The 22,673-nt window shown below is 52.8% G+C and overlaps 6 protein-coding genes across 6 annotated transcripts; 4 read left to right on the forward strand and 2 right to left on the reverse strand.

Annotated features, from left to right (window-relative positions):
• Window positions 1-1,359: 1,359 nt before the first annotated feature.
• Window positions 1,360-2,141, forward strand: QC764_201705 (uncharacterized protein; the record flags this gene model as incomplete). Its single annotated transcript, XM_062943874.1, has 2 exons — window positions 1,360-1,378; window positions 1,522-2,141. 2 exons carry the CDS (start codon window positions 1,360-1,362, stop codon window positions 1,728-1,730), a joined length of 228 nt encoding a protein of 75 aa, XP_062802634.1. The 3' UTR covers window positions 1,731-2,141.
• A 1,028-nt stretch (window positions 2,142-3,169) lies between these two features.
• Window positions 3,170-5,183, reverse strand: INO1 (Myo-inositol-1-phosphate synthase; the record flags this gene model as incomplete). Its single annotated transcript, XM_062943875.1, has 2 exons — window positions 3,170-4,413; window positions 4,474-5,183. 2 exons carry the CDS (start codon window positions 5,181-5,183, stop codon window positions 3,501-3,503), a joined length of 1,623 nt encoding a protein of 540 aa, XP_062802635.1. The 3' UTR covers window positions 3,170-3,500.
• Window positions 5,184-5,231: 48 nt separating this feature from the next.
• Window positions 5,232-5,973, reverse strand: QC764_0031950 (uncharacterized protein; the record flags this gene model as incomplete). The annotated part of the gene is made up of 3 exons (XM_062940196.1): window positions 5,232-5,307; window positions 5,610-5,662; window positions 5,866-5,973. 3 exons carry the CDS (start codon window positions 5,971-5,973, stop codon window positions 5,232-5,234), a joined length of 237 nt encoding a protein of 78 aa, XP_062802636.1.
• A 1,908-nt stretch (window positions 5,974-7,881) lies between these two features.
• Window positions 7,882-13,065, forward strand: QC764_201720 (uncharacterized protein; the record flags this gene model as incomplete). The annotated part of the gene is made up of 3 exons (XM_062943876.1): window positions 7,882-10,549; window positions 10,604-10,717; window positions 10,766-13,065. Exons 1-3 carry the CDS (start codon window positions 10,429-10,431, stop codon window positions 13,063-13,065), a joined length of 2,535 nt encoding a protein of 844 aa, XP_062802637.1. The 5' UTR covers window positions 7,882-10,428.
• Window positions 13,066-16,727: 3,662 nt separating this feature from the next.
• QC764_201740 (uncharacterized protein) lies at window positions 16,728-20,191 on the forward strand. The gene is made up of 3 exons (XM_062943877.1): window positions 16,728-17,490; window positions 17,543-17,612; window positions 17,673-20,191. The coding sequence occupies exons 1-3, from the start codon at window positions 17,331-17,333 to the stop codon at window positions 19,594-19,596; spliced, it is 2,154 nt and encodes a 717-aa protein (XP_062802638.1). The 5' UTR covers window positions 16,728-17,330; the 3' UTR covers window positions 19,597-20,191.
• Window positions 20,192-21,699: 1,508 nt separating this feature from the next.
• Window positions 21,700-21,969, forward strand: QC764_201750 (uncharacterized protein; the record flags this gene model as incomplete). The annotated part of the gene is made up of 1 exon (XM_062943878.1): window positions 21,700-21,969. The coding sequence occupies one exon, from the start codon at window positions 21,700-21,702 to the stop codon at window positions 21,967-21,969; it is 270 nt and encodes an 89-aa protein (XP_062802639.1).
• Window positions 21,970-22,673: the final 704 nt, after the last annotated feature.

The raw sequence follows: 22,673 nt of genomic DNA on the forward strand, positions 1-22,673 counted from the left end.
CGAGGCTGATAGCATGCTACAGCCAAGAGATGCCATCTCACATCGGTAACCCCCCACTCAACCAAGCATGGCAGCACAGCTTCATTAGCTGTTTGAGACATTCAGGACATTGGGCAGAGCAGAGCAGCCTTGCCGGTTCGATGAAGTGACAAACGCGAAGGCGCGATATCAAGGTTTTTATTTTTTATTTTTTATTTTATTTTATGTTTTTTGATAAAAAGGATTGCGATAAGCGATTGGTTGTCGAGGTTGTCTCTCGTCACCGCTGGACTGTTGAATGCGGATTTCTTCACGGGGACAAGGGTAATGACAGGGCAAAAGTGATCAGTGCTCGATATGGCACCAAGCTTAGCTTGAGCTTGGACGCTGTTACCCCACTCCTCGGCAGCCACGGTGCCACCACAAGCAGGGAAGCCCGCCTTTGGATTGCGCCGCTCTCACCTCGTCAGCGCATCCTTTTTCTTTACCAACAATTCGCCCTTTCCCGCCTCTCGCCTCTCTTCACCTCTTTCACTCTACTCTACCTCCCTCTTTCCACAAGCCCACCCTTTCTAATTTCCTCCCGACCTCCAGGCATCAGCCCAACCAGTAAGTAGTTCTCAAACACATCTTTCGTCACTCAACATACCGGTCGATTTTACCGGCGCCTCCCGGTGGACACCGTTCAGACGCCCCGCGGTTCCCGTTCCGGTCAGTGCAGAAATGGGGTCTCGGGGTACATGCTCGCTGCATTCACCAAGCTGAGTCGTTCAGGGTGAGGTGCTTTTCGCCATAGCACCCTTGCCGAGCCGGGTGACCTCTTACCCTCTGCTGGAGTTTGCTCGAGCGGGTCATTGGACGAAACCGCCGAGTGGTGGCAGTCGAAATTCGCGCAGTGGGAAGACGAACCACCCACCCAGCCTTTTTGGGGGTGGGAGAGGGGTGTGTGAGCTGCCGTACCTCCGTGCCTCCGGTGGCCAAGCTTTATCGTTTCTGCCGCCGCGGGCTCCACCGGCGGTATTTTGTTTCCTTCCCTCCCACCCGCAAGAGAGCTTCCATCTTTCTCTTCCTCTTTTTTCCTCTTCAACCTCACTCGACAACTCTGTTTCTTGCCCTGCGCAGCAGCAGACTGCCACCCCCTCAAATACCCCAATTGGCTCGTCATCGTCAGAAAGAAAACGTCTTGTGTTGTTCACACCCTACTTGCACCTAGTACCGCAACCTTAAACTGTAAGCAGTCTTTTGCTCGCCAATTGGTCCGACCGAGCACATTTTTTTTTTAAACCAGTTTTCACATGCTCCGTTGTCAACGGCTCTGCGCCGAGTGGTGTTTGAGTCCTTTTCGGAGTGTCTCGGTCGAGAGACCCGAGCTTTGGCAACATGACGGATGCCAAGCGATGTTTGGAGCGGCGTCGCAAACAACAACACGCGATCAATGCGACAATCTGATTTTATTCAAGACTTTCTAAGCTGCTCACTCGCATCAATTGTCTTGTTTCTTTCAATTGCCAGAACATTCTTTGCTAACAAAACGACTCACAGCCTTAATAACTAAAATGGCCGCCATCAGCACCTCCGTCGTCGCTCGCGACACCTATGCCGCCCTCTCCAAGCGCCAAAACTGGGCTGCCCAGGAGCCCGGTGTCATCACCGTCTTCTGCATCGTCGGCGTTGTCGGCATCGGCCTCATCTGCCTCTTCATCTACAAGAAGTTGGTCGCCCGCAGGGAAAGACGCCAGGCTGTTGTCTAAATGACACATCACCCTGACTCTGCTTTTAAATCACAGAGGCGGTGGAAGACGGGGAAGGATGGAAGGGTGGGTTGGAATGAAGTAATGATTCTTTTAAAAGAAGAACGGTGGACAGATTCATCTCATGAAGGGAAAGGGGGGGTATGGGATTGGATCAATTGGAAGGATGAGAGATGGGATATTCTCTTGTCCTGAGGAGGAGCGGATTTGGGATTAAAGATCGATCGATCGATTTGCAACGATACCCTGCAATGTATTCTCGGCGCGCGCACCAGCAGCACAGCACAACACACAGCATCTTACATTTTTTTGGCCTCGTAGCCAAATTTACTTCTTAATCAAGCATTCAAGCATGCTTTCCCCCTGATTTGTACGGATTGCTATTTGGACTAGGGGAATGTGGTTGGCCGAGAAGCGAAAAGAAAACAAGTGAATGGAGCTGGCAGATTGGGGGGGGGGGGAAGCAATTGCGGTTGATTTTGTCCTGAGCTGCAACAATCATCGGATCAATCGGACCATTTACCTCTGGCGATATTCTTGCCGTGAGGGGATGATGAAAAACATCCCATCATGGCTGAATATCTGCCTTGATGGGGGGTGGTGATATTTCTCTGGAAAGGTTGGGCTGTTGGGGAGGTTTACCTGATGGCCTGGACTTTTATATGCTGATTTTACACTTTTTTTGTTTTCCTATTAAGGCTTAATATCAAAACTTGAAACCTACCTGTTACTGTTGCACCTGTGATGTGATGGGCTGTTGATGTGTGTCCATTGAGGCTCAAAAGGAATAGATTTGTCAGGAGCGTGTGTCACGCCGCTGGAGGGTGTTGGGGAGTACCGTAGCATGGAAATAAGTCGATGCTGGGAATAACATAAACCAAGAGGGAAGAAATAACGCACACGACACACGACGCGCGACGGCACATAATCACTCATCATCTCACGGATATGTTGTAATGTTACACAGCATACCCTACCTAAAAACCTCTGAGCACAACCTGTTTCCCCTCTGCAGTCAGCCAGTCAATCAGCAAAGGGTCCTCCTCTTCCATGTGAAGCTACAGAGTTGCCTCGCCCAGCAGCCGTTTCCCCGAGCGCCGCCAAGCAAAGGGGTTGGGAAAGCATATCGCGGCATGGCATGGCATGGCAGATCTTGGGAAAGCGGTCTGGGGTTGAGAGGTTGGGGGGTGGGGGCAAGCAGCAATGGAAGTCTATTTCCGGGTTTTGTATCCGTAATCCTTTGCTTTCATGAGATAATCATGGTCGGGTCCTCAATTGTCCCTCTCCGGTTGAATGGGAGGGCTACATCAAGATGAATCAAATACCGATGTGTGAATACTGGCAGTTAAGAAAAACGAGGCTGCAAAATAGAGAGCCATCGACATACTTTGTCTCACCCATCTCAGACTCATTCTGTGAATTCTCAATCGACAGCCATTCAAGAATCGTTTCACAATCAAGAACACAATCACAGGTACCATCACGACACCAGTCAACATTCAGGAAACATCAGGGTTCCCCATTTTCTACCATAATACTATCTCGGATGCTCCAGCCTTCCCAACTCCGCTCTCCTTATGCATCACCGTTAAACCCAGTTTTAAACCCCCATCCCCGTCCTAATGTCTACCAAGTGCCTTTTGATGTGCCGCTCAACATGACCAAGTTTTCAGAACCGAAGATTAAAGGTTGAGACTCGAGAAAGAAAAGAGCAAGGGTGCTGAATCCCCTCTAAAGACGCTCGAAGCCAAAGCAAAGGAATTGCAAAGCTTAGAAGAGCTTGTGCTCAAGAGTCATGTCGGACTCGGGCTGGAGACCCAAGCAGCCGCGCATGATGTTGACGAGAGCGGAGCGCTGCTTGGCAAGGGCGTTGACAACGGGAGTGCCGGGAGGAGTCAAGGGAGCCTTGAGCATGTAAGAGAGGACAGAGAGAACGCTGTGGAAGCCCTCAAAGTCCTTGGTGGCGGCGCCGTCGGTGGAGACAGCCTTCCACCGGATACGGGTGAAGAGCTCGGTGATGAGGACCAAGTCGATGATCAAGGGGGAAGCGAGAAGGGAGTCCTCGCACACGTTGAAGAGCGAAATAGTCTGGTGACCGCCGAGGAAGATCTCAGCATAGTACTCATCAAGAGCACGCTTGTCGTCGCCGACAGCAGGCATGTACTTGATGACAACGGTGTGGTCGGGCTTCTCGCCGGGGGCGTAGAGAACGGTGTTGGCCTCCACCATGTCGTCAATGACGTTGGACTTGGAGATCTCCTTGGAGCGGAACTGTCTCTGCTCGCTCAGGTTCTTGCCGTCGTTGTTGCCGAGATGGTTGTAGCTGGCAACGGAGGTAAGCTTGATACCGGCGTTGATGAGGAAGTCGACGAGGGCCGACTTCATCTTGGTCTGGCCAGACTTGAAGTCATCACCACCGACGAAGGCCCTGTGGCGCTCGGCAAGCTCAATGGCACCGGGAACGAAGGTGTTCTGGGGGGAGCCGTTGATGAAGGGGGTGTTTTCGAGGATGCAAGCAACAGCGAAGACGGTGGAGGGAGAGACCTCCTCGTGGCCGTTTTCAATGGCCTTGAGGAGGTTGTCGGCAGTGTCGTTGACACCCTCAATGAGGTCAGCGAAACGCTCAGTGTTGGCGGTCCACTGGACGATGACACGGTCAAGGTTGTTGGCAGCCTTGAAGTCACTGTTCAATTCGTGTTAGTCAAAATGCTTCTCAGAGCAGCTTCAAAAATGTGCAACGTACCGAATGTCCTGGCGGATCTTCTCAACGTGGGCCATAGAGGCCTTGGTGCCCTCGAGGATGTTGTCGGCACGCTTCTCCTGGTTGGCAGCAATGAAGTCGGGGTAGTAGATGCTAGGAAGGGGGACCATGGAGGCCATCTCCTTGGCAACCAGAGCCTTGAGGCCGGGCTCGAGAACCTGGGCGCGGTCCATAGCCTCGGCGAGGTTGAGCTTGCTGATGTCCCAGCCGCCGATGACAATGTCGTTGGGGTGGACCATGGGGAGGAGGTCGTGGAAGGGGATGTTGACATCCTTGCGGGTCTTGGCATCGGTGCCGAGCTTGACGGTAGAGCCCATGATCAGAGAGCCATAGTAGTTGGCCTTCTGCTCACCGCGGCGGGTCTGCCAGGAGAGCCCGCGGCGGTTGGCAATGATGCCGGCGGTGACGGTGGAACCGTTGTTGCCGCCCCAGCCAACGAGCATCATACCCAGCTTGGGGACCTTGGTGTCGACATTGAAGTTGTACTGGGTCTCCTTGGGGACCGCAACATACTGGCCGTTGACCTCGGACACCTCGGTGGTGTGATAAGTGTACTTGGAGCGGATCTGGTTGTCGGTGTACTCGACGTTGGGGGAGTTGACCTTGAAGGTCACCTTCTGGTTGGTGGAGGAGGAAACGCCGCCAGAGTTGACAGGTCCATCACCGTTCGCGATCTCAGCGTGGGGGGCCATTGCTAAGGTTGGAGAGTTGTTGATTTTGCCTGGATGCTGAGAGTGAATCTATCGGGTAGAAATGTAATCCGCTGAGCTTCCTGGAGAGGCAGAACAACGGGCTCCGGCGTATGGGTGATGGACCCTTTTATACATGTTAGCAGAGGTTTGTGAGGAGGCAGCCTGAAGGGGGACGAGTTAAGGCATTCTCCGCCAAAAACCGTGATCTCAACAGAAGCGGCGGTTGAGGGAGCACGAAGAGATTGCCAGGTGGGCTACAACAAAGGGTACATCAGGGGCGTGGGGTCAGGGGACAAGGAGACAAGGGGGTGGGAGGAGCATGTGGTAGTGGTAGTGTAGGTAACTACATGGGACGACGGAGTCCAAAAAGACAGGTGTTGACGGTATGGCGGCATATGCGTCGAAGTTCGGAGGAGCAACACTTACGAGTTAAGAAGGTTGGAGAACGTTTTGACGGTGTCGTGATCGCGGCCCTGGAGCTGCGATCAACAAAGCTGAGATGGGAGCAACAAAAGGTTCGAAAGGGGGGGGTAATGTCTCGAGTCAGACTCGAGGGAGTTGGCTTGTTTTGTTCACAAGGAAGTAGGCAAGACGAAGAGCGGAGGAGCACGAGACGACACAATCGTCCGACAGCAAGTGACAGGAAGGGCCTTCCTTTTTATGTTTGGGGAAAAGACCGGACGACGTGGGCGGTGAAAGAAACGAAATCCGCACTATAACCTTGGGGCTCCACGTTTCGGACAAGTCGGCCGTTCAAATCACCGTTCAATGGCGGGGGCCCGGGGTCCATCCATGAGTTGATCGGATGAATGCGTAGCGGCGGTCAATTGCTGCCGGGAAACATAGCGTGTACTTTTCCAAATCACAATCGAGACATATTTCCACGGTAGAGACTCTGCGAACTCAGAGCTTTGGGCATAGCGCCTGCAGATACCAAGAGATAAGGGCATGGGGAAGAGCTATGCGAGCAGCGAGCATTGAGCACAAGCAGCAAGCAGGACGCAGGCCGCACCGGCAATTTCCTGATCGAGAGAGAGCCTTCTCTGTGGATTGTCTGGCCGTTGGATGTCGCCAGAAAGTATAGAATGCACAACCTACCCACACAGCAAATAAAAAAAGCTGCCCCGCCATCCCCGCTCTGCCACAGCACGGCAGCGGGAGGGCGGGGGGCATGTCTCGGCCCCCGATTTCGCTGATTGGTAGCGGGGGAGCGGCGGCGTTGACCCGTCCAACCCCAACACCTACCGACGCCGGGCGGCAGCAGGTCGCCCGAAGAACTGACACCGCCCGTGGCTTCAGTGCTGTGTTTCGATGAGAGGAGAGCTCGAGTTTGCTTCTTCAGTGGCTGCTGTCTCTGCAGGATGAGTATCCACTGTGAACTGTCAAGCCAGTCAACAACAGCAAATTCATACCACCCGCGCCCGCTCCCGGCCCGGTTGGTTGATGTTGACGTTGGTAGTATCAGACTCGAGGCCGCAAGGGTTCTCTCGCCGTTCGGTTTTAATTCGATCCGTACATAACATATGTCTGCTTCCAACTTCCAAATCTGTCACCGCGCAGCCGTATGGCTTTCATGGCTTGACTATACAATTCGAGGCAAGGTATCATGATAAGCACTAAAAGCGGACATATGTCGTTCTGTATCACGATATTCCACCTGTGTTGTTGTCCTGCAGTCTTGAGGGAGTTACCATTCACCAACGAACACGAGCCGGCAGGGGTATGTGTGACATGCAGCAAAAGTGATATCTGATTTTCTTCTGGCAATAAGGTGATCCCTTGCCTCATCATTCGTCGACGCTCCCGAGCATGTATCAGGGAGACACAGCAGTCTCGGTCGGGCTGTCGTGTGTATAACCAAACGCCGAGTTCTGTTTTGTTGGAGAAGATGCACCGTTTCCTGCCCACCGCTCTTCTCGGGAACGGTGCCGTATATGGCAGCTCATTGATGCGGCCAAGATGCTTGTAAACCATCCAATCTTGAGATTCCCAGAGGGTGGAACTGCCGTCTTCAACGTGTTTCCTGTAGTTTGGCATTGCGGCAGTGTGCTGCCCTGAGACGCGAGATCCCCTGAAGACTGTGGGGAAACCTCGAAACGAAACCTACCAAGACCCTCGACTTGGCATGCTCGATCCTTGTAACTTACTGAAGATCAGTTTTTGCTGGCAACGATTGACTGATCATTACTGAGAGTTGGAGAAGAGCAGAGGAGCGACGTGGTTAGTGTACCCCACGCCCGTGCCGAACTGCTCCGTCTCCAGGGTGCTCGTTCTGTGCGAGCTCTACTACAAGAGTACCTGCTCGAGAAGGCTGGGCCGGAAATGCTTCTCTGTGGCTGCTTGTGAGTCGTCTTCAGTAGACATATACTATCATGACTGCGGGAGAGTTTACTCGTTGTCACCCCACTGACGTGATGAGAAACCCTTCAGTCATTCCCATAGGCCCAGCCTTGAGCCTCCGCAGCTGCAAATCAATAAGGAAGGGTTGACGTGCAGCTTCTTAGTGATGAGGTGCTGGTCAACAGTGGCTTGCTGCATCGATGCAGTGTCGATGCGAGGCAGGCTCAGGCAGGACGACGAATCCGGCCAGTTGTGTGCAACCAACATGAGATCCTCGACGTGGGGTTGACAGTTTGCAGAGGTGCCATAGGTTGCTCTTCCCGCACCACCCCAACTATTTGTTTCGCTCCAGTCAAAAAGAGGTTCTTACCTGCAAGATCGATGAACAGCATTGAGGGTTGTGTGGACCACAAGCAAGCCGGCGGCTGGCACGGGAAGCCGACATAATCTCTCCATGGTTTTCGTGCTGTTCCGAGGCACCTAGGCGATGCTTGCTTTTGATCATCCCGCCCTCGTCTATCCTGACACACCAAGTTGGCCTCTAAACGGGCTGTCAAGGCGAGCGAATCTGATTTACCGCCGCATGGCAAGGTCAGGAAATGGCCCGGACCAGTCGTTCGACCTTCACCTCCCACACTCTGGACGAGGCGGGGTAACCATACACACAGTGCAACCGCCAGACTGCCCTACACTCAAAGTCGTCAGCCAATACTCTGGGCGCCATGTCTCCAATCTTATTGGTTATGCAGGGTATGAAACTCGCCCTATAGGTATATACCTCTGTATATATGAATGTCGGAGGTGAGGGCAGGTCGTCGTCAGGGCCGGGAGACTGAAAGGGGAAATGTGGAGGTCTTTCTGGAAGAGCACCCCAGACAATGGTTCATTCTTCTCGGCAACAGCCTTTCTCCAGACAGATGCGCCTCTCAGGGCTCGCCAGGGGGGGCAAAGCAGTGCGGAACGATGACTCGGCAGGGCGCGGGTTGCTTGCTTTTTCGATGCGTCCAATGATTCGGCACATCGGGCGCGTCAGCAAGGCGATCAATCTTGGGCTCGCTGGCCCCGGCAGCCATTCAGCCGCCTTGGACGGCCTTGTTCGATTTTCAGCGAGATGAAAACCGTGAAAAGCCGGAATTGTCGCGAGTTGCTGGCAGAGGTGGCAAGCAATGCCAACTGATGAGGGTCAGATGCGGTGTGAACGCATCGGCAAGAACACCCTTCTGTGCCTGAAGGCTGCATTCGGGTCACTGGACCGAGCGGTGAGGCCGCTTGGCGTGGAGAGAAGGTTGCAGTGATGCATCGCCGTCTCTCGGAAGAGGGGAGAAAGCCATAGCGAGTATCAGAAAATATCGCAGCGATCGAGGGTGGGAAGAGGGTATTGGGGCCAAGAGGATGCTGAGACGCGGGAATGGGTTGCTGGTTCAACTGAAAAAAAGTGTCGAACAAGTCATTCATGCTGGATTCCTTCATGAATCCCGTCATCCTTGATCGATCCTGGTGAGTATGATTAGTCTCTAAACGCACCAATTGGGAGCTGTGGTGAATATACATAGCTTACTGCTGGTGATAGGTGAGGTCTAAGACAGAAAGCCACTGGTAGTTGGTTCAAGAGAAAAGTGGGCACCTCGAGATTACAACAAGCCACTTTGAGGGTTTGTTTGGCGCGCCGTTGATGTTTGGTGGACGGGTCATGTTTGATGCTAGAGCTTGCCTCAAGGTGAAGGTGGGATCGCGGATCTGGGCCACGGGCAGCATGAAAAGACCCCGAAATGATCTCCGATAATTTTGAAGTCGTGCGTCGGGTTGACTGGATGCAACACACCCTTTTGTCACTCGTCCCTGTCTCACCACCCTTGCCTGCCGGAACTGCTGCTGATGGTCAGAACTCAGAAGCTTCTCCTTCACCGTGCATGATGGGCGTTGGTGATAGCCGTTTTGGGAACAAGGTGAGCTGGCACAGCGCGGGTAGGTAGAGATAGATGGAGATAGCAGAGAGATGGCAGAGACTGTCTGTAGTGAGAACGTGTGAGTGAGGTTCAACAGTCAGGGGGCCTGGCCTCGTCCATTTTGATTTCCGCCCCATCCTGTGGCCATCGCGCACATCCCGGTCGGCTTCAATCAGAAGTCGTCGATAATTGCGGAGGCGCTCGGGCCTGGAACCCACTGCGAACGAGGGTTCCCTGGGTGGCTGCCGAGGGCCCGACCTGAGACCCTTTTTGGTCTCTTCGTCTCGACAGAGAAGGCCGGGGTGAGCAGGGCCAGGGTCGCGGTCACGGTGTCTCCCGCCCGTGCAACTGCCAGCGCCCGCGATTCTTCAACTCTCTCCCTCTTCTGCATCCCTTCCATGCCGTCAAACCGCCAGACTCGACCCCCGAGACACGATCCGCAACGCACTCGTCCATCGCCTTCCCCACAGATCGCTCATTCCGTGCATTTCGGCAAGTTTGCCCTGTGCATAGCCCTGACGAGCTTGGCATCCTTCGGGCCTCTTGTGTTTGCCTGCTTGCGAGAGCCGGTCCCTGTCTTGTAAAACCAGATCAGATCCCTCCCGCTGCACCTCATCATCCTGAACATATTAACGATTGCTGGAAACAATTGATAACCTGGAACCACCACCACTTTGACCCCGGACCTAATCTCGACGACAACTACGGATACTCCGAACTTCCCTGTTTATCTCGACTACCGTGCTGCTGTTATCACACTCATCACCTACATATATATATATACCTACATAAAGGCATTCGCCGGGTTCAGGACGCGTGGACTGGGGAACCCGGCGGACTGGACAGCTTCTCCGGACAGTTCGAGACTTCCCCGCAAAGCCGAGACCGAGACGCGCCTCGATTCCCATGTTTCAGTCGACTACACACCAGTGACTTGCAGGAAACGACGCTGATTGGGAATGGCCACCGTGGGAAGAGAGTCGAGCTTCATGCCGACTGTGAAATGCTCGTCATGTGGCTTACAGGTGGAAATCTCCCTGATGGGAGAACATGAATGTTCGGGGCCGCCAGCGGTGGAAGGTAGGCGGTTGATTCCGTTTGTTCACTCCGACAACTTGCTGACCATGCATTCAGAAACACCGCCGATGCCCGCCCCGTCACTTTTTGAAAGATTTAACCCGTGGGGTGCTCCTGCTGCGCCAAAGGACCAGTCTCGGGCACCCCCTCAAGTGGACACCTCTGCTGCCAGTACGCTTGATGCATCTCGAACCATGGCAAATGCTGACGATGGTTCAGATCGTGCCTACGCAGGACAAGGCCAGTTGACGCCAGTGAGTTCACTGTCGAGTGGATCACAACCGAGCGAGCAAAACATCTCGCCCAAAACACCAAATGCTAGACCTGCTACTGACAAGCCGGACGAATTCTTTGCTCCTCAAATTGCCAATGATTCGCCTCCCCCTCAACCAACAAGGAGATCAGGGGGTTATGGGGGGTTGGGTAACGGGACTGATTTCGACGACCAGCTGCCGCCATCAAACCCAGCAAGGAAACAATCACCACCGAACCTAATGGAACGCCTGAATTCCATCGCTCCCGGGCCGTTTGATGCCAACAGAAGGCCTTCGAGCAGTGCTCGTAGCGATATAAACGATCGTCCCGGTACTTCAGCTTCCAACCTTGGTAGCTTGGGTGGAGGACAGGCACAACCCAGCCTGAGAAAGAACGGCTATGGGGGTTTTGGCGTTCCTGCGAGGAGTCCGAGTCGGCAGGAAGACAATCCTCCGCCATTGACACCCAGTCGCGCCGATACATTTCCTCGTCCGAATGAAGGCTTTCCGCCACCCCAGCGAACACCTTCTGCGCCACCCGCGGCCTTGAGAATTCAGCCGCCAGACAGATTACGTGCCCCATCAGAGTCTTTTTCAGACAGAGATGGCGGGACATCGCCAGACAGCCGAGGGTCCATGATGAGCGACAGACCTCGCCGTCCCAGCCGTGGGCCAGACACTTCGAGACCTCCACCTCCTCGCAGTGCTACACTCCGACCCACTACCCCTGGTCTCCCAACCATCAACCTTGCTGAGGAGTTCGGCGTTGGGAATCCTTACCATACGCCTTCGGAATCGACAGGATCAAGCGTGTCTGTTCACAGCATGTCGGTACAAAGCGTGTCAGTCCAGAGCAGTTTTGAGCGTCGCCCTAGTCAAGCGAGCTCCCGAACTAGCCCACCCAGGTCCATAGCATCGAGATCTGGACGGAGGAAGCCTTCTGACACATCTAGTTTTGATAACTTGATGTCGGATCTTCAGTCTACAATGGACGATAATCAGCAGAAACCGCCAGGTCCTGCCTCTCTCAAAATGCCATACAAGGGAGGTAGAGATCGGCCATCGCCACTAAGCGCTCGTCCGCCACCGCCAGAGGGAGGATATGATCCACGCATCGACCCGCGTGGTCAGCGACGAGCAGCAGGAGGATCCCCTCTTCCCTCTCCGTTGGAGATCTCGCCGCTTGGCGAAAGCCCTGCCATTATGACACCTAGCATCTTGACACCTGGATCTGGAGCTCAGCCATCTCCAGGCTGGCCGACCCCGAAACCGGAACCAGCTCGACCTTGTGAACAGGAGCCGCCTGTACCGCAACAATCAGCGTTGAGAGAACTGCAGGGAGCGTCTCCCATGGACAGGTCACAAGGTCCCCAAAGGGCACCGCCGATGGAAGCACCAAGAGAGCTTCAAAGGGCACCCACGATGGAAGCGCCAAAGGAGACCCAGAGGCCACCCGTGGAACCTTTTCGACCTCAGCTCCAAAGAGCACCAACAATGGAGGTCCCGAGACAACTTCAGAGAGCCGCCACGATGGACGAGCCAAGGGACATGCAAAGACAAGATCCCAGCAGAACTCCGCAACGGCCTCGAGACCCCCGTGACGAGCTTCGCGACGGCAGACCTCTCCACGAACGATCCCGCTCGCAACCTCGCAACTTGCCTCCTCTCTCGGCCCAGCCTTCCCGCGGCGACTGCAAGGCATGCGGGCTGCCAATCAAGGGGAAATCGATTTCCAGCGCCGACGGCCGTCTCACCGGGCGCTATCACAAGCCGTGCTTCGTCTGCTCGACCTGCCAAGAACCATTCACGTCAGCGACGTTTTACGTCTTGAACGACAGACCCTACTGCGAGCAACACTACCACAAGCTCAACGGCAGCTTGTGTGGGAGCTGCGGCCGAGGCATCGAGGGGGAGTATCTCGAGGATGAGACTTCTCGCAAACACCACGTCGGATGCTTCAAGTGCGGCGACTGCGGCATGGCGCTTCGTGATGGGTACTTTGAGGTCAACGGCAGGGCGTTTTGCGAAAAGGACGCCTGGAGGCGGGTGCAGCAGCCTCCTCCTCCGCCTATGATGATGGGCGGCGGCAGGGGAATGGGTGGTCCTCCCGGACGAGGAAGAGGGGGCATGAGGCCGCCGGGACCGATGGGGCTGCCGGGGGCGAATCCGAGGTTTGGGCCGAACGGTCCGTATGGGAATAGTCGACTTGGGCCGGGACCGAGACCGCAGATGGAGAAGAGGATGACGAGGTTGGGAATGCTGTAGGGGTTACAGTTGGACGGTTATCTATCTGATCACGCCGAACCGAACCTCCCTTCCCCGGTTAATATTAATTCGACATTTTCGACAATTCTTGACGCTGAGCTAATAACATGAGATAACGGCTTGACGTCTGACACTTTTTTTTTCTTTGTTTACGGAAACTCATAGACTGAGGAACTTTTTTTTTCTTGTTGGATTCGGCTTTTTATACCCCCCTTATTGTGGACTTGGCTTTTATATATATATATATATGTATATATATATATATATGTATATATACCCACCGGGGTATTCAGGACCGGTTGTTGTTGTCTTTTTTTATCCTTTTTTTATTTTTGATGATACGATAATTTCAGGCTGGCCAACAGCATATTTGGATGGAATATTTTTGGACTGGTGGATGGATGGATGGGTGGATTAGGGTCTGGGATAGGGAGGGGAGGGAACAGAGGGGGAGTTGTGGAAAATGCATTGGGTGGTGGAAGGATGGGATTTCTGGGGATGGGGAGGGGACATGATTGTGTTGCACGGGTTGGGGGTTCCTGCTGTAAGGGCCCGGTGATTGCTTGAATCTGACGTGGTGATACGCGACGGGTGTGATGGATGGATGGACGGGCGGTTACATGAGATATTGAAGGGGGTTTGATGTTGGGATATGCTGTGCATCGTCATGTCATGATGATGTGTACAGGCAGGCAGGCAGGCGGGGAGATAGCTGAGGTTTTGGAAAAGAGACAATTTTTAGTTGCTAATATATGGAAAACATATTGACCATTTCTGTTCGCTTTTTGGGGTGATATCGGGGAGGTTTGATGACGGCATGGGAGTGTGTGAAGGTCTGTCTATGCAAAACTCATCGGGCATGTTGCGTATCAGATTCCCGTGGACGGGTAGATGGACTTTCAGACAGATGCACTCCGATTGGGGTTATGATGTGGTGGTCGGTACCTACCCGGCAAAGATGGCCGATGAGAAATGATACAACGATACTGTGGGTGTGTTTTCCATTCCAGATAGTTTGCTTGTTTCAAGTTGGGTCATGGTGTTCCACTGTCTCGGGATAATACCGAGAGCTTGTACTCTGGACTTTGATGGCGAATATGGCCACGACTGTCTTGAGCCCGGGAGGACGTTTGAGCAATGATGGAAGTACCGAACGTTTTGCTGGCTTTTTTTGGGGGGAGGAATTGCTCCCTGTTGTTTGCGGGATATATATGGGTTTAGAGAAGGAAGTTGGTGTAATGTAGCTCTGCAAGAGATCACTCGTCCTTCAGGTAGGTGCCTTGGAGATGGTTCAAGTGCTAGAAATGCGGTTGGATAGGTATCCGCTAGTTACAAAAGGTTGTGGTGTTTATGGGTAAGTTCACGTAGGTAGCCGGTGTCCCATCTTCTAGATCTATGGTTCCTGAAGGAGAATCCCCAGGTTAGTAAGTAGGGTAGGTAGGTACTCGGTCGTCCTTTCATTTTTGAGGCTTGCCGACTGGGACTTTTGCCTAGAGTTCAAAGATTGTCCCGAAAAGGAACGCCAACAGATTCGATCCGGGTCGGTTTATGTCTGGGATGAGAGGGAAGCTGGCATGCGGAGGTGGACTGAAGGAAAGTCATGGAGCGCCAGCCGTGTGCCTGGGAGTTTTTTAACATACCGCGAGATGGAAGGCAAGCGAGGGAATGGTTTTGGGAACTCGAGGAGGGGGGCTGGGAGAACTCCGGATTCTGGTCGTGGCAGTGATGAGGATGATGGGGAGCCAGACAGTTTGGCGGCTAGCATAGATCATACCATTAGTGCTGCTAAGGAATCGAGGCTCTCTCCAACTTCCGCGAGGCCAGCCCGCTCAATGTGTACCCAATCTCCACCGCCCATCCCACAACACCGTCTTACAACAGCTCGCAGAACCTCCGAATAGAGTTTAATCACCCCCTTCTTGAAACTGACGATAACCGATCTCCGATTTGTTTTGACAAGCATCATTTCACTCAATCACCTCCGGGGAAACCACAACCGAAATTATCATCCTCTACACCGTCTCCTCCTCCACAAAAATTTGTTGTTCCCTTAATGCGCGCTAGAAACTCGCTTCGAAACGTTTACGCCAGGGGGGGCGAGCGGACGCCCGTTGCCAAGTTTCGCTGGGCTTTTTCTTTTTTTTCTTTTTTCTTACTTGGTTTCCGCCACAGAGATCTTGTGGACGATGAAAAATCGTCCCCTATTGATAATGATTGGTGTTGGGGGGAAAATGATGTGCACAATCTCAGGTGACACTGCGTCGTCGATTCCCTGTGGCTTGCCGGCTGGGTAAAATAGGAGAGAGTCCTTTACGATCGACAGAAACTCGAGGGATCATTATATGATTTGGCCTAGAAAAGATAAAGAATCAACTTAACCAAACCTGTGTCCCTGACGATCATCGCTTGTTTGGCAGGTTATTGCATTTACGGGTTGTATGCAAGATAAGATTTCTAACCAGCCGGCAGAGAGGACAAAAAAAGGCTTGTTTGGATTTGGCATTGGAGTTGGAGTGGGAGTTTGGGACTTTGGTTAGGTGGGTTGCAATAGACTAAACCAAAGCGCCAGAAACAAAAGTTTCATTTCCCTCGGCGGTACTCGTTGAATTATTGCCACCAAAAGAGCGGTTCTTCTGCAAAGGACGACAGCCGAGCCGGTGCGGTCTCCGGTGTGATGTTACCATGCTAGATTAGGTGTAGATATTGTGCCGTAGAGCACGACGCTGCGGCGTGGGAGGTGATCGGTTGGGTCAGGACACAGGTCTGCGTAACCTCAGTTGGTGATGGGAATCGTGGGGGTAGATTTGAAGGATCAATAGGCAGGCAAGGCTCACTGGAGTAAAGGGTCTTCGTCGTCGTCGTCAAAGTGAAGCCATCGTGGGCTTGAATGGTGAAATGGCAAGCCCATGCGAGGAGGGCCGGGATGCAGGTGGCTTGTGGGACGAACTGGTGGCTTGGTGACTTCGATTCAAGATGCATCACACACAATTGTGACTGTCTCTCGTATCCGCCGAGTCTCACACTTACTTCGTGTTCCCCGTCGTGATGTGGTATTTTGTGCCTGGAGGTGCAGAGACGGATTACTGGACTTGGATATATCATGAGGGCGTCTGACGTTCTGTGTGAACATGGTATAATGAGGATTCAATCTTACGTACTTGAGCTCTCGATGTTGCGGTTGGTTCTCTGTGACAGGTCTAGACTCTGGGCTAGCAAATCCCCTGCCCAGGGTAGCGCTGCTCGGTTGGGTGGCCGTTGGCGTCATTTCCGCACCCCTGTCTCATCTTATCAGTGCATCCAGCGGGCACAAGTCGTTACCTACACGTGCTACCTCTTGAAAAGAAGAGAACTTGAAGTGTTACGTGTCCGAGGCGGTGGGATCAGGTTTGTCTCCCTTGTGAGAGGGCGATCGTTATCCATCGTGCGACAGACACGAAGAAAAGAGCGGGTATCTCTGCTGCGATAACCCAGGAAAAGGCGGTCGATCTGTCAAACGATTCCATGTTGAACCAGAAACAGAAACAGTCCCCTAATTCGGAAGTGGGCCTGGGCTGCATTGGCCCTGTCGTGCGCTAAGCTTTCTCCACTCCCTGCAGAAATCTTCAGGGGCTTTCCCTTGTTTATCGAAAGTCGAGAAGGGGGCAAACGACAGGTCGGACCGCGCTGCCCCCACGGACCAGACCGGCCGAAAGATACAAGCTCTTGTCATGCCTCGTTCTGTGTGACCTGTGAATGTCTCGTCTTTTTTGCTCTACCTTGATTGAAGTACTTCTGTTCTACGCAGAACGTTGTCGAAACGTTTCCTGTTATCGCACCAAAAAAAGCGTTGGCTTCTTCGTGCTTGTGCACCGAAAACGCACAAAGGACTCTGGGCTTTTTTTTCTTGTGGCGCTGAGGCGTGCCGCTCTCAACTTAACCTCCGCTTCTCCCTTTTTATCGTCAATTTGCCTAATATCAGCAACGGTGTGGGTGGCCGCCAGTCTTTACTGCCTTCCTTTTTATCCCCCAATCGGCAATCGCGATCCAGTATCGTGATCTCAGCTGCACTCTCCTGGTTTCTGCGACCGACTGCCAACGGTAGTCCCCTCCAAGGTCGACCGACCGACCAAGTCGAACATCGCGACTTCGTTTTCCATTCTCTAGGCCGCAGACAGGACAGCATCGTACCGAAATGCCCGTATAGCGCCGATCGTTTTACACACCTACATTCGTTTCACGTTTCCCGACCACATCGCGGCGTTAACCACCACCATACCAAAATCGAAATGTTGACAAAAACACACATTCGCCGAGTGCTTACTCGGCCAAAAACTTATATCCCGGCTCTTGCGGTGTTTGTTCTCTGCTGGATCCTGCTGGCGCACCACGGTGGTTATAGAGTGGTTCCTTTCTACGACCGTCCAGTCAACACTGAGCGCGACCCAGGTACGGATTGAGTTCTCCGGACGGATACTGGCGTTTGCTGACCACAAAATAGATGAGCGCAAGGAGCTTGCGTTGCAAGCGCAAAGACAACTGTTCGAGAAAGACTGGCGCGATCTGGAAAAGTAAGTGACACCCTGGAAAGCCATTTCACCATCTGCTTGACGCTAACGTTCGTCTTCTAGGAAACCTGGACTAGGCGCCGTATATGGCAACACCTTGAACAGCCTTACCGACCGGGACACCAGAAAGCCATCGCACGAGGCCAAGCTGACACTGGGCGACAACTCCACCTCCTTCACCAAGGAACGTCCCGCTATCTACAACCCATATCCCAAGTACAACTCAAAGGAATGGTTGGCCACTCATGCCCGGTATGTGCCTTGCATTGGAGCCACGGGAGACGAAGTCGAGGATATCAAAGTCTTCAGGGGCCGCCCGCGCAACTTCCCCGACCCCGGCTTTGGAAGCTACAGCACGCTTGGACTTGACCGCAACCTTTGCTTCGAAAGAGAGACTCGGATGGGCCAGTACGGAGTAAACCCGGTGATGGATAAGGACGGCCAGCCGGTCAACTGGGACAAGGTCAACTGGGGCGAGTTGCAATCCAAATGTGTCGATCAGAATCAGGCACGTTTTGCCACGAGCGGTCCGCCGAACGCCTATGTCGACGAGGAGGAGGACAGCGAGCCTTCCCCCGACCTGAAAAAGTACGACGAGTCTGCCGAGAAGCAGACGCCCAAGGACCTGTTGGCTACATTCAGACGGTTCTGGCGTGGTCCGGATGCCCGCCCGCTTCGCTCAAGATCGATTAAGGGCGTCTTCGAGAACAAGCGCGCGTACAATTCGACCGTCAAGGCCGGAGAGGCCAGAACCGCCATTCTGCTGCGATCCTACACCGGGAAGGAGTACAATGATAACGACAAACAAGCCATTCGGTCGCTCATCACAGAGCTCAGCCTGCGAACTGGTGGAGAGTATCAGGTTTTCTTGTTTGTGCATTACAGAGAAGACGAGTTCGATATCTGGGCTAGCGAGGACCTGTACCGCCAAGCGATTGAGAAGCACGTTCCCGAGGAACTCCGCAGCATCACCATTCTTTGGACCGAGGGAGCCGTTGACAAGATGTACCCCAAGCTCACTGTCAAGGCGAGGAAGGTGCACAACGGCCAGTTCCTGCCTGTCCAGATGTTTATGCAGGAGTTCCGGGAATTCGACTATGTTTGGAACTGGGAAATGGACTCACGGGTGGTTGGCCATCACTACAATGTGCTCAACAAGTTGGCTGAGTTTGGCCGCAAGCAGCCTCGACGGGGACTCTGGGAGCGCAACGAGCGCTTCTACATCCCTTCTTACTATGGAGGGTTCGAGTCCAAGTTCCGCCAAACAGTGGAGAGACAAGTCGGGGATGAGACGATTTGGGGCGCTCCCAAGCTTCCTGTTGTCAACCCTGTCGGTCCCAAGCCACCAGTCGAGAATCCCAAGGACGACAATTACAAATGGGGTGTTGGTGAGGAGGCCGATCTGATCACCCTGGCGCCCATATTCAATCCAGTCAACAGCGGCTGGATTATGCGCAACCAGGTGTGGGGATACCGAAACCTGAACTTCCCATGGGGCAAGCTACCTCGCCGGGCTACGATTATTACTCAAGTTAGAGCGTCAAGGAGGTTGATTGACGTGATGCATGCTGAGGATCTCAGAGGCAACCACGTCGCCTCCGAAATGGTTTCTCAGACCACCGCTCTCCTCCACGGACTGAAGGCTGTGTATGCGCCCATGCCAGTCTACTTTGACCGGGCGTGGAGCGGCAGCCAGCTGGCCAAGTGGTTCAACGGAGGCCCCAAGGGGCAAAGTGGCAGCTTCGGCAGCGCCATGGGATGGGGACAAGAGGGGAGATACCTGGGCAGCACATGGTACTACCGTGCCATTCCACCTCAGCGATTGTACAACAACTGGATGGGGTACGAGGACACTGGCATCGGCGGCCCCGAGTGGGAGCAGAAGCACGGGAGGACATGTCTTCCTTCGATGATTCTGCACCCGATCAAGGAGGTGAAGCCAACGGAGAAGGGGTATTCGACTGATTCAAAGCTTCCTTATGATTGAGAGGGGCTACAAGACAACACCAGCTGGTCTGATGGAAAACAAACAACAAAAAAAGCATCCCGCCGAGTTGCTTGGTTTGATAAAGAGGCTGCAAGGGTTGAAGGGCAGGACCGATTGACTTTTTTTTTTTGCGGCGGAATTTTTGGGGGGAGGGACGAGGTTATGAAGCCACCACATGCTTTTCTTTGGGGAAGGGCAGATGTACCGCTTACCTACCAAGCAACTCGTTTATTCATGAGGAGGGTACCCCAGGTTATTGTAACCAGATCATTGGATCTGGGGGTCACGACCTCTGGTGGAGCATCATCATCATTTTATCATGGGATGCATCACATTTTTATATACCCCGGATCATCATCATGAATATGGCCTTCCCCAGGCAGGGGCGAAGGGGGGGGGAGGAGGAGTGGGATGACATGTAACACACACACACATTGCTGCTTGTATGATAAAAAGCCACGATTTGTATTGGGAGTTTTTGGAGTTGGTAGAATGGACGGATGGGAAAGTGGGGTAGGGGGATAGCATGGCATGTTTTTAGGAGCGTGATTTAAAAAACAAAAAGTACTGTATAGATAATTCTTAATGAACGGAACGGCATTTTTCATGAATATTTTGTTTCTTTATGTTGAGTATTGATGGGAAAGGGGCGTGTCAAAGTGATTCCTCTGGCGGGTTGGTGGTTTGGGGAAAATCAGGGGTCCACCCTTGTTCAAAAATAGCACCGCGTGACAGGCTGGCTAGTGGTGGAAGAGAAAGGATGATCCGATGGGGGTTGGATTTGCCGGGTTTTTAGGTGATGGGATGGGATGGGATGGGCTTCTAGAACTTTTAGATTTGGAGGAGGTGTAGGGGGGCAAAGGAGGGAGAAATGTGAACCCGAGTTTGTTGACAGTTTTTGGGGGGTTGATGATGATATTTACGATATGAAAAGTGGTGAATGATAGGGAAGGTGGGTCGGATATTAATCTTTTGGATCACCTAGGAATACCACATGCCATTTCCATCTTAGATGGGTAGGTGTAAAGCTTATCACTATGTTCCATGTCCGGCAGGCGCGGAAGGATCCTAGTAGGTATCACGGTAGTTTTTTTGTCGTTGGACTTCTGGAAGGTGCGGTGTGTAATTCTCGAATAATACACAGGAACGGAGACGGAGAGACAGTGTGCTGGAGTGGTGTAAGTGAAGCCGGGAGAACCGATGGTGTAAGACATCTCAACTCACTTCCTCCATAACCAGGTTTGGGGGGAGTCATGGCCAGCAGCCCAGAGCGGGACCGAACAGGAAAAGAGTTCGGTGTTAAGACCCGGAAGTTAGAACTGGCCTGGGGGAAAGAAACTCCAGCCCAAGATGGGGAAAATCCAACAATGAGAAAATGGATAGCCTCAAGCACGACAACCTGGGATTGACAGGGCTGCCGTTGAAAATTGATCTCGTGGCGCCTGTAAGCCCCAAAGTTGTGGAGCGACATGGTCAGACTTTCAGCGCTTGAACAACGCCAAATCAGCCCAGAACGACAAGCCACTGTTCATGCTGAGCCACAAACGCCTTGGGAATCTTTGTAATATCTGCATTTTGATTGGACAGAAGTCCAAAATGTGGTACGGGTTGTGGGGATGTGGTCTGGGTGAGTCGATTGATGGACGACCCATTGTTCGTGTTTGCCGGGTGGTCCGTTGAACTTGGCAGTCACACGGTGTGCGGTGGTGGTGGTCAAAGGGCAGGGCTGCCAGGTGGGCTGGGCTCAGGCACCGGAGTTTGTGGCATGTTTGTTTTAAAAGGGATGAGGTTCCCGCGCAAAGTCTGAAGGCTTTTTGGTCTTTTTGTTCTTGTGATCAGTAAAGCATTTATTACCTACACAGACGATTTTTGATCTGGGGATCTGGAAGTACCGGACAAACGTTCAACAAGACGAGTTTCATCAACCTTGCCAACCACAAGCTCTCCACTTGTTCACTTACACGCGGTCTTCAACAACAACCACAACCTTTTATACACCACCGCTCTCACCACCACCACCACCACAACAACAACAATAACAACAACAACAAAAACAACAACTTTCTCTCCTAAAGTTCACCTCACATAAATAAAGCCGTCAAAATGTCCCCGACACACACCATGTCCGCCCACCTCTGCAAACAAATCGTCTCCTCCTGGCGCGAGAGTAGACAGTCCAACACCACCACCAGCAGCCCCCTCCCTTCCCCCCCAAACAACATGGGCTCCTACTTCCCTCGCTCTCTCTCTTCCTCATCATCACCAAAGACCTCGCTAGACAACGGCGACCGTCACGACACCTCCGTCCCTCTGTCAAGACAAACGTCCAACAACAACAACAACAACAGCAACTGGAGATGGGGGTCCCGTTAAGCGGAAGGAACTGATTGGTCCAAAAAGGGAAGGAGGAAAGAAAGAAAGTGATCGTATGATTTGAGGAAGGATATCGCACCACCCAACCACACCACACCACACCACACCATTTTTATTTAATATGATTACGAACCACCTACACCAGTTACTAGAGAGAGGGAGGGATGGATGCCTGGATGGGGTATGCCGAGTTATGCAGGCCCATCGTTGGTGGTACACACACCTTAGACTTGGGTTTGAAGGGAGGGAGGTTTAGTCGACCTTACACAACATGAAATGGGCGGTGGAATACAAGGGATTTTTGGGCTGGACTACTGGACTGGACTACTGGACTGGACTACTGGACTGGACCGGAATTGGATAGGGACATTGTACAATGAAGAGAGAGGGAACATCATTCGCAGCCCACACAGCCAGCTTGGCAGGGCGCTGGACATACGCAACGGAGTTAAACGGAGAGGGATTCATTGATTTTGCTTTGTTATCATCATCATTATACCAATTTACTATTTTTTCACCATTTACTTGAACTATGTCGCAATATCCTGCTTATGTCACTGTGGGTGAGAGTGAAAGTTGGCATTTTGCCTTGTAAGGTGTGAATGAGATGAGATGGCGCAATCGACACTAACAATTGACAGTTCCCTTGTGCTGGAAAAAGAAGATCATTTTGTTGGCCGCTTCGGTACCGAATATCTCTATAA

Source organism: Podospora pseudoanserina, chromosome 2, assembly GCF_035222485.1.
Source record: "Podospora pseudoanserina strain CBS 124.78 chromosome 2, whole genome shotgun sequence".
In the NCBI taxonomy this organism is placed as follows: Eukaryota; Fungi; Ascomycota; class Sordariomycetes; order Sordariales; family Podosporaceae; genus Podospora; species Podospora pseudoanserina.

Bases quoted from the DNA above. Each gene is read 5' to 3' on its own strand.
- QC764_201740 (XM_062943877.1), top strand. From the start codon at position 17,331: ATGTTGACAAAAACACACATTCGCCGAGTGCTTACTCGGCCAAAAACT. The intron at 17,491-17,542 runs GTACGGATTGAG...ACCACAAAATAG, and splicing joins CAACACTGAGCGCGACCCAG to ATGAGCGCAAGGAGCTTGCG. The intron at 17,613-17,672 runs GTAAGTGACACC...TTCGTCTTCTAG, and splicing joins GACTGGCGCGATCTGGAAAA to GAAACCTGGACTAGGCGCCG.